This window comes from Gavia stellata, chromosome 4, assembly GCF_030936135.1.
Source record: "Gavia stellata isolate bGavSte3 chromosome 4, bGavSte3.hap2, whole genome shotgun sequence".
NCBI classification, from domain to species: Eukaryota; Metazoa; Chordata; class Aves; order Gaviiformes; family Gaviidae; genus Gavia; species Gavia stellata.
In genome coordinates, this window is record NC_082597.1 from 82920512 (window position 1) to 82931076 (window position 10565).

The following is a 10565-nucleotide window of genomic DNA, read 5'->3' on the forward strand; positions in this document are numbered from 1 at the left end:
ATGTGCTGATGACTGCTTGGCTTGGCTTTGCATCAGCTTAATTAAGTGTGTTCCTCAATACCTAAATCCCTGAGTTTATGTTATTCCTTTTTTCTTCCTAACTTGAGATATTTGAAGGCAACTGTTAGTCTGCGCACATGAGCCTTGCACACACTCCCCAAATACATTTTCTTCATGCACTGTGCAAGAAGCAGCAGAGAATGTGCAAGTTCGTCACACTGTGTTCACTCTCCTCTTTGATTTTCTTTAAGTTAGCTTCTCCTGCTTTCCCCTAATGTAGGTCCGATAGTAGAAGCGTAGGAAGAGAGCAATGAGGCTGAGAATGTAGAGGAAGACTGCAGTGTTGAAGCCATCAGGGAACGGGCATTCTGTGAAGAGGTTGTAGGAAGAATGAGCAGCAATGGCTACAAACTGGCACTGGAAGAGGGGGAAAAAAGAAGCAGCCAGATTAGGGAACCTACACGAGACATACCTGGGCTGACCGTTAGGGCCACCATAAAGAGTATCACAACATACTAGTAGTGTCCTCAACCCAGGGTATCACCTGCTTGCCTCTCCTGACATCCCTGAAAAACTTGTCTTTCAAGCCCAACAGGGTTTTCCCAACATGAAAGGGTATCACGTGTCCACCAAACATCGAGGCTTGCCCACCGCTGCAAGGAGCAGGTTTGGAATCCAGCCTCTCCTGCCTAGGAGAAGACCACTGCCCTTGTATCACATCTCTGCCACGGGCCAGTAACAGATCTTGGAATATGGAAACTAAAGGTGGGAGACTCCTCTTCCCCAGTAGTAATCTGATTACTACACCCATAATTTTTATGGTTGGACTTGGTGATCTTAAAGGTCTTTTCCAACCTAAGTGATTCTATGATTCTATAATGATTCTGATTTGTATTTTAGCTTACAGAAAGGAACTACAGATGCTACTTTTATTCATTTAAACATTAATCCCTTTTTTTTATATTTTACTAAGTCACCTGTCTCAATACCCTGAAGCAATGAGTTCTACCTACCAGAAGTATGTTAAATAAAAACTGATTTCCTGTGCTATATTTTGCATTCAAATACCTTTTCATTTCATGCAATACTTTCTTGTTCTGCCTTTGCCATTCAGGATAAATAAGAATTCTGGACCATCCTTCAGTGCACCATTTTACATATACCCTAACTCTTCTTCCTCCTCTCTGGTAACTGCATACTTTTTGTTTGCATAACGTCTCTTTGTGTGGAATTAACTCTCTCACATGCTTAACTGTAATCCTTGTCCTTGCCTGGAACATTGCTTTTATGCTGTATCTTTGAAAAAACACAGGGTTGTCAGGATTTGTCACCTCTTCAGAGATGGGGGAAAGAAAATCCAAAGGGATTCTCTACAGAAAGAGTAAAACTCACATATTTTTCTTTAACTCGCCTCTGTTTGCCTGCAGTTAGACATACTTTTCCTTTTTGAAGAAACAGAATGAAGGCTGCCCAATCTCCTGCCCTACCGAGAACCCAAAGTTTCCCCAAGTTACTGCCCCACACCTCTCCAAATCAAGCTGTGTTTTCAGGGCTCCAGAGGGGAAAAGGCTGGCATATACAACAGAAAAAGGGAGAAATCTAATTGTTAATTTTTCTCTCTCCTTCCCATTACAAAGGTGGGGGCTTATTAGTTGATATGGTCACTGAAGGCCTCTTTTTTTTTTTTTTTTTGAGAGTACCATTCAGAGCAGGTCACCAATCAGTTCACCTCTCATGGTGGTACCTGAGGACACCTAAGGACATGGTGACTTCCATAGGCAGCAAACAGAAAGACTTGCGCCAGTGAGGGGACAGACAGACAGCGGGGGCCATCACACCCAACAAAAGGGAATGCAGAGATGAACACATGGAACTAATTACCAGCTGCATGATGGTTAGGTAACGCTTCCACCATAGGTAACGGTGCATCTGTGGTCCCAGGCTGGCCAGAGTGTAATAGCCGTACATGAAGATGTGTACAAAGGAGTTTAGCATCCCAATAAAGAAGGCTGAGGAGTAAAGAAGTCAGGATGAACAAGACACAGAAACCATTCAAGACTAACCCTGTGATGAGCTATAAGCCGCTATGATGATGCTTTCAAAATACCCCTATGCATGAACCTTCAATCCAGGCTCTGCCTAGGAAGCACGTCATATTCTCCCTTCTCCTTTCAGCATATATCCATCCCATATCTACTGTTCAGAGACAGAGAAGAGCTTCAAAGGCCGAGGAGAGAATTCTTGATCTTCTGACCTAAGCGTTTCATACCATACTGGTGTCAAGGCCATGTAGCCAAAATGGCTTCACAAAAAAGAATATCCCAGCATCTTGTATAGGGCCTGCCTATGGTGGTCTAGTACTCCATGTCAGCTTCAGATGCTTCTTTTTGGTGGAGCAAAAAGGAGAAGCCATCTGGATACAGAGCAGAAAGGGAGTGAGGACTAGGCTGGACCCAGTCAGAGTCGGAGAGCCAGAACCTGGGCTGCTGCACCAGGCCCAGCTGAATGGGGACCAAGAGAGCGCTGGTCTGGGCAGAGATATAAATAGACCTTGTATAGGATGTTATTGCTTCTGTTTGGACAAGGAATGTCTGGCACATTCTCGTTCTGGATGAGGCAGTGAATATAGGAGTCTAAATAGCCCAAAGAGCTGAGCAGATGGTATCAACTGAAACGCACATGTTTTTCACACCTTTGGAAGTAGGTGAGCTTCCTACCTGCCAGTCAGCCCATCTGCACTGTTTATGCTATCTCCACAGCACAAGAAAAAGTGAAACACAAGATGTCTACAGAAGAATACCTTGTCCTCCAGGCACGTATTTGACCCCTGACCACCAGTTGAATAGTATCGTGCCATGATGGTACACATGCAGAAAAGTCACCTGTTCTTGTTTCTTGCGCAGGATAAAGAAAACCTGAAAGAAGCCAGACAAAGGAAAATCTTGAGTTGGTGTGTTTAGACAAAGGATTTTACACAAGTGGTAAGAATAATTAATTATGATTCTGAATCTCCCAAACCCATTTCCTCTGCTGTGGATAAAAACCAGTGAAATTCTACATATGTGATAGATCTTACATTATCTGGAATGGGGAAGAACTGGAGGGTAGAATTTCTTCTGCAGAGCCCCAAATACTTTTACCTTTGGGTTCAGGTCGCAAGGTCCAAAGAGGACACATTTGAGCCTCTGACTGAGCTTCCGTATAATTTGCAGCTGCTTGGGTCTGGTCCTTTTCAGGACATAGGTTAGATGTCTACTGGTACCAGAGAATGATCCACAGGAAAAGTGCAGTGTTGAATGCCCAAACCCTTCTGGAATTTGCATTAGTAACGAGAATGATTTTGGCAGATGAATGTGCGTCAGGTCACTTTATTTCAGCACGCACATGCACAAACACATACACAAAAAGTGAATCTGCTTTTCAGGGACTCAGGACTGTCTAAAAGCTGCTTTTGTTGCTGATGAAAACAGAGAGAAAATTGGTCAATGCTCTGGCAATAGGCTTAGGAGGGCTACACACACTGATTCACTTTTCAGACAGTGTGTTGTCAACTTATTCCCCAAGGAGCACTAGACTGTGAAGTCTTAGACAGACTAGGATAGAGCCTACTGCTGACCAAGCAGAGAGATGGGATTACCATGTTAGTTCAGTTGACTATTTATAATATAGAGGGAGACCTGAAAAACAAGCTATAAAATGGATAAAATGGTACTGTCTTCAGGTGAGCTTTCAATTTCACATGGGACACAAACCTTTAACCCACAACTTTGGGATAATCTCTGGCAGCAAAAATACCAGGACACGTACTTGTACATTTGCAGTTTCTTTACTGCCCAAATAACTGTTATTATTCAGCCAGACAGTGACAGACCCTGTCTGGCAGCCTTAATCAACTGGTAACTAAGATTTTGGGGGACTATCTGGAAATAGCCACCGTTAAAGCTTCTCCCCTAGCACTGTGGTTAGGAGGGAATGCCCACCCGCAGGAGGGGTGCTGGGGAGTGAAAGTGTGCAGCCACTGGGACAGAGACGGGCAAACTGGACAGCCGTGATTCTTCTCTTCTGGAAAGGAGCTTTTGAGGAAGCCTAGCGGCATGATATTCAGTGGTGGTGCCAGACTCTTGCAGGCCAAATGCTGTCAAAAAACAGCACGTGGAAGCTGAGCCCTCTTCTTTAATGGTATTAGCCTTATTCCCACAAACAGGCAGAGCAGCACACATGAAAACAGCATTTACTGAAAAGCATCAACTAGATCAATACAGGATCAACTGAGGACATTAGCTTTTGGCACCCTGCCCCGTTCTGACAAGGGAGTGATTTATTTACAGCACCAGTCCCTCCATGGAGCCGAGCCGAGCCCTCCTTACCGTATCGAGCAGCTCGATGACTTTGGAGAAGAAGAACCACCAACACACTCTTGCCATCTGCTGGGCAGCACAAGGAAACGTTGTTAGACCTCGAAGCGAAATCCCTGCTCAGTCTCACTGCCCGAGATTTTCAGCTACTGCGCTATGTGAATGCTGGCCTGCCTGGGATTGGCAGCAAAGGGGAAAAACCAAGGGTGTCTTTTATGGTTATTGTGGTTTTTTGCTGTTGATTTGGGGGGAGGAAAGGCATTCACGGTTGCTTTGGCTGGTTAGATGATTGGTTTTGCTAAGCTGCTTGCTCTTTGACGAGGCAAGGGTGAACTGCTCAGAAACTGTTTCTAGCCTGATGGCAATATCTGAAAAACTGAAAAGCTAACATCCATGCTTGCATCTGATCAAAGCCTGGTTATATCTTGAAGCAAAGCATAATAGCTCTGAATTCAAACAGAAAAAAACTCATGCAGCATTTTGGAAAGCTGAAGCTGGTGGGACCCAACCCCCACTGTGATGACCAGATAAGGAATAGTTTTAGCCAAATCCCTCTGCTAAAAGAAATGTTGAGTAAGATTTATGTCATGCAAAGTTGAGAATATAAAATTGGTTTTCTCATTGATAGTCATCACCCTGAATCCTTCTATAGCCAATGGAAAGAGTCACATATATTTCAGAGGTAATTTGCAATATCTATACTAGACATCTATCTTCAGATGGTGGGATCACCCTCTCTCCAGTGATCAAAGAGGGAACTATGTTGACTGAGATGATTAATTTATAGAGAACTAAAGCGAAGTGCCACTGTTGAAGCAGACAATTTAGTGAAATAGATTTACAAGCAACAAACTGGGGTAAAAGCCTTCTTAGGCATGTAAATTGCTATTTATGAGTAAAACAACCTGCAAACCCATGGGAGGAGCAGGGCCTAAGGCAAGCTTTATATAGAACTGTACCCTCATTCCTAGTTCACTTCGGCTGTAATCCACTGGCTGGCACAGGTAGCTGTAGTTGTCCAAGACTGAAGTTACCAGAAACTGAAACAAAAGAAAAGCAACAGAGATCCGTTTTCTGTTCAATGGCATCTGTTCCAAAAAGTTGTACGTATTAATGCTAAGGTAATAGGGTCTCAATCTAGTGCTCACTGGCAGAAAATCCATGTAATTTATACAGCTGAGCAAATAGTAAAAACCTAAAACAAAGTACTTCACAACCTTGTTGGAATCTGAAAAAAAATTTGGTCTGGGCATATTTGTAACTCTTTATGTAATCACTGGAGTGCTCAAAAATGCTTCAGCAGGAATTCTAGGCTTCAGAATCTCTCTGAAAATACACTGTTTTCCTCTGCAAAGTTCCCATACTGTTTTGTTTTGGCAGGTTGTATCTGCCTATTATTTGGAAAGCCAAAAACTGGACCAAGTAACTAGTATAACAGACAAGCAGTTTTCATACCTGTCCTCAGAACAAGTAGTATCCGCTGAAAAAAATTGCAATTTGTTTTAACTATATGTAACAATTGTGTTCTAAACTAAAAGGGCAAATTTGTCAACATCAAAACGTTTTTCAAACCTATTTGTCCATGTTCCGTTGAAGAGTTTTCAGTTGCCTACATAAACTAGGGAAAGGCTTGTAGAAGGGCTTATGCACTGAGAACAAGCAGAAAACAATGTCATCAATAGTCTTGGCAGCAGGAAGCTGCAGTGTGCTTGACACTCTTGGAGAGGACTGCATAAGTCTAGAAAAGCTGTTCTCATTAGTAAGTTTAGGTTAGATGTTAGGAAGACATTCTTCACCATGAGGGTGGTGAGACACTGGAACAGGTTGCCCAGAGAAGTTGTGGATGCCCCAGCCCTGGCAGTGTTCAAGGCCAGGTTGGACGGGGCTTTGAGCAACCTGGTCTGGTGGAAGGTGTCCCTGCCCATGGCAGGGGGGTTGGAACTAGATGGTCTTTAAGGTCCCTTCCAACCTAAACCATTCTATGATTCTACGATTCTCATAGATGGGTCCCTCACTAGCCAGACCCGAGACGAAACGAGGAGGTTCCACGTCCTCGGTACGCTCTGTGTCTACCGGGGAGATCTCAACTTTCAACTTGTTCCTTCAGGAACCTTTCAATGTTAATTTTATGAATGAGAGGAAGATTAAGAAATGGGAGGAAATGAGGTATGCTTTGGAAATAACGCTTTCAATATGGCTCCTCTTGTGGCAAAACGTAGATATGTCCGAGTTGGTTCCCACTCCCTTCATTAGAGTCTGTCAACCAAAGCTGTTGAAATAACTCTGGCTTTCAAACACTTCCCAGATGCTTACCCAGGAGAGGCCAGTCATGTCTCCTCACCTCGTAAAACATGTAGCTTGATAATGTCATCATGGCAAGATTGTAGGCAATCAGCAGGCCTCGCAGCTTCAGCGGTTTCTTCTTACGCATGTAGAAGGGCCCCAGTGCCACGACAAAGAGGTAGAAGGCAAAGAGAAGCATGACTGGAAGTGGAGAGTGGACCAGGGGCCACAGGTCTGTCCTTGGATCTGAAAAGGAAAACACACAGCCAAAGCTGGCACATCGCATACACTATATGGCAGATATATTTAATTACTTCTCTTCAGCATGCTCTCTGTGGCATGCTCTCTAGCAAAAAGAAAATTGGTATCTCACGTGTCTGTACAAAGCAGTACCGCAGTATTCTGTACAAAGAAGTCCTTCTCCTACCCTGGAGCTCCATGTGCCAGACTCTGCTAAAAGACTTGAGCACAAGATTCGGGTTGGGACTGTAGTACCTAGAAGATTGCTCTGTTGAGCACCATCCTTCTGCAGCACAGTGGTGAACAGACCTTTCCTGCCATGAGCCGGACTCCCCACCACAGGCTGCAAGACTCTCCCACACATGGGCGAAAGAAGTAGTTCAAGACACATGCAGCAGGGATGCACAGAACAAACCAAATAGTTCCTGGCTCTTCAGGAGTGTATATCTTTACAGCTAAATAATAAAATTGTTTCAATCCTTGGTGCTATTTCCTTCCCTCTCCACAATGCTTTGGGACATCTGGAATTCTCCGCCCCTTCATTTTTATATCTACTGATAGGGTGGACTCTCTTAAAAGCATGCCATTTCACTGGAAAATGACAAAACACTTCTCCCTGCTAAAAATGCACTTCAGTCCTACAGCAACGGGAAGCTCAACAGATTTTCTGTCATGCCACCTCCTCCTAATCCTGCCTCATCCCTGACCCACAGAAATGCAGGATACATTATATCTGGAAAAACATCCCAGTTCCCCTTCATGCTTTCCTCTCCTGTTCCCAATGTCATCACTGCTCTGCTAAATTCCTTCAGCATCTCTCTTTGCTTCCTGACCTGCCAGTCCCAAGCCCCAGACTCCTCTCACTATTTTAGCTCCGGGATCCCTGCAGAAGTCCTCTATTGAATTTTAGTCCTTGGCTCAGGGTACTTTTTTTAAAATGCCATCCCTGTCCACATGAGTCTGTTAATCCCCATCCCTTCTAAACCTCCCAATTCCTTACTATTCCTGTTATGGGCTGTGTCAAGAGCTCTTTGATATTCCACTTCTGGATTTAACAGTCCGTCAGAAGTCCCGAATCCCAATTTAGACTCTCTTCTGAAATTCAAGTCCTGACACATTTACAGCCTGAGCACTGTGCCCCATGTCCTTCCCCCACCAGAGCCACCACGCAGGCCTGCCATTCCACCTTCACCCCATTTTGTGGCTTTTCCTTACATTTAACTCTGGGGATCCAATAGAGCCCTGCGGGACCAAACTGGACCTGCAGAACATCTAGCTATTGAAGATCTGAAGTCTCCTAATTGCAAAATGCCAAATCTCAAACCCTGAGGAGTGCTTTCTGTCAATATTTCATTTGATAATAGGTTTTACTGGCATCACAAGATGTTTAAACGTCGAAGTATTAACTCCTTGGTCTACTAAGCTTTCCCATGACACATGAATATGCATTTTAAAAATTTCACTTTTTTTACTATTCCAGACTTCACAGGCAATCCTGAGCTCATATTGCTCATCATCCTGTCAGAGCCCATTGTACACTGAACAGAGAGCTGCTGAGAGTTCCCTACTATGGGCAGGAGAAATCCCCCATCCCATCATTCCTTACTGTGATCCAGCTGGAGTGTCCCTGAGATACATTTCAAGACTTAAGGGAAGTTTGTGATCATGGAGAAGGAAAAGTGAAAATCTTCCTAGTGAAAAAAATGTGGGCTCATATGAGGATCATGTTCCTTCTAGGTTTGTTCTTCATGATCATTCTATTTATGTGGAAATTCCTATTTAAGACAGCATCTCTACCTACCTCCACTTTCAAGGACCCAGTTGTAGAATTCCTGAGCTTTCTGCCAAGTTGAAGCCATCACAAGTTCTGGAAAGAAATTAAAATGAGCATCCCCAGGATCAGGTTAACCCCATTTATCCTAGCCTTGACTGAGTCCTGAATATGGAGGCTCCTTAGACAAAAGCTCAGGACCACAGCTAATGAAAATAAAATAATTTTCTCTCTGCAGAAATTGAAATTTTGGATGAGGATTAGAGTCACGTTTAAAAAAAGAAGGAAGAGAAACTCCCTGTAATGATTAGCTATTTAACTTCTATTTCCAGATTTCGATATTTTGTTGAAGTTTCACCTCTAGAAATGCTCTGAGTAGCTGCATGTGAAATACCAGAGCCAGGAACTCTCTGTACCTTGTTGGGAAATCAATCACGTGATATTTTTTCTAAAGTGGCGTAGGCACAACATTCACACAAGGACACACACCAGGTGGCATAACTGCATTCTTCTGCAGGCATTCTTGGAGATTTACAATGTTAGCGGGGTTAATACAGCACCGCTGCAACTCCAGAGGTGTTAATTGAGCTATGTTGGTTATTTGGCTTTCTGAGGCCCTGTTTATACATTAAGTCTGTTTTGCTTTATCTTATATATATTCTATAATATGGTATATTAAAGCAGAATACTCATACGATGCTCCTCCTCTGCCCTTCTTTCCTTTTCAATGGCATTTGGAAGTTCATCTAGAAAACACTTTCACTGCAGTTACTTCCAACAGATTGTGTTATCTGCCCTGGTTCCCTCATTAGCAAATACACAAGGCTAGCTTCCTCCCAGCTTCATCTCCTCCAGGTGCTGAGAAAAGCACATCTTCTTCTTTGACTTCTCACAGACTGCTGAGCATAAGAGTCCCCACTCCTCCTTTGGACCTGTCCTCTACTCCCCTGTGCCCGCTGGGTCCCTGCAGCCAGAATGATACCTTGTGTATTACGTGGCAGGGAAAACTAGCCTAATACAAGGCCTCTTTTACTGCTATAAATGTGTTTGAAGGACCCTTATGAGTATGAACAGTTTCTTAATACCCAGACCATGTAGTTCTGCTGCAACTACAAACACATAGAGCACCCCTGGCACTGTTTACCAGTTGTACTTTTGCCTTTGCACATCTGGACAAAACCTGTTAAAATGAACGAGGCTTTGCCATATCCCAGTTGTATACAGATTTACTCTGGTGAATGTAACAAGCAACAAAACGGGGCTATACCTACACCCCCCTGTCTGCAGACCTCACAGCCTGACACGCAGCTCCACACAGAGCACCGCGTCGGTGACAGGAGCGTACTCGCACATATTTCTCTGCTGCAGTTAATCGTTGCGGTCAACCCCCTTTTTGGTGTGTTTCTCTGATGCATACCCCGAGAGCCTCAGCACAAGCACGTCTCATTCGCATCCCGACACGGAGACACATGCCCTTGTAATCCGGGCAGAATCTGCCAGCAGAGAGATTAGTCAGTGATTATCAGCTGGCTCAGAGTCAATCCAGGAGGGATTTCATGTGGTTACATGCCCTCAGACAATACATACGCCTTCCAGCTCACTCCACTCCACTTCCTTTGCTTCCCCCAAACCCCCAGCTGGAAACGAATTGGAAAACCCGGGAATCAGGAGCAGACTTACCCCAGCAGTGCACAGCCGGCTTCGCACCTCCCTTTCTTCAGGGGTGTCCTCAGCATACAGCCGCTGCTTCTCTGACGCCGGGCGCGTGCGGCAGGCAGCGAAAGGAGGACCTCCAAGAGCATCAAGCAGACGCCGTGCTCAGCTTTCTTCTCCGCGAGTGAGTCGAGTTCATTGCCCGCCAGGTCCCACACGGACGTGGTGGATCTTCATGCCTCTTAAGCGCGGTTTGGGGTCTC

General features: G+C 44.4%; 1 protein-coding gene across 1 annotated transcript; it reads right to left on the minus strand.

The window, feature by feature from the left end:
* Positions 1 to 246: 246 nt before the first annotated feature.
* LOC104257764 (elongation of very long chain fatty acids protein 4) lies at positions 247 to 8737 on the minus strand. The gene is made up of 7 exons (XM_009812639.2): positions 8680 to 8737; positions 6697 to 6884; positions 5315 to 5395; positions 4368 to 4424; positions 2801 to 2915; positions 1882 to 2009; positions 247 to 417 (listed from the first exon to the last, which is right to left on the minus strand). The coding sequence occupies exons 1-7, from the start codon at positions 8735 to 8737 to the stop codon at positions 247 to 249; spliced, it is 798 nt and encodes a 265-aa protein (XP_009810941.2).
* Positions 8738 to 10565: the final 1828 nt, after the last annotated feature.

Excerpts from the sequence above, each read along its gene's own strand:
- LOC104257764 (XM_009812639.2), bottom strand. The coding sequence starts at position 8,737 with ATGGCTTCAACTTGGCAGAAAGCTCAGGAATTCTACAACTGGGTCCTT. Across the intron at positions 5,396-6,696 it reads CAAGCTACATGTTTTACGAG|TTTCTGGTAACTTCAGTCTT; the intron begins GTGAGGAGACAT and ends CTTTTGTTTCAG. Across the intron at positions 2,916-4,367 it reads TCATCGAGCTGCTCGATACG|GTTTTCTTTATCCTGCGCAA; the intron begins GTAAGGAGGGCT and ends GGCTTCTTTCAG.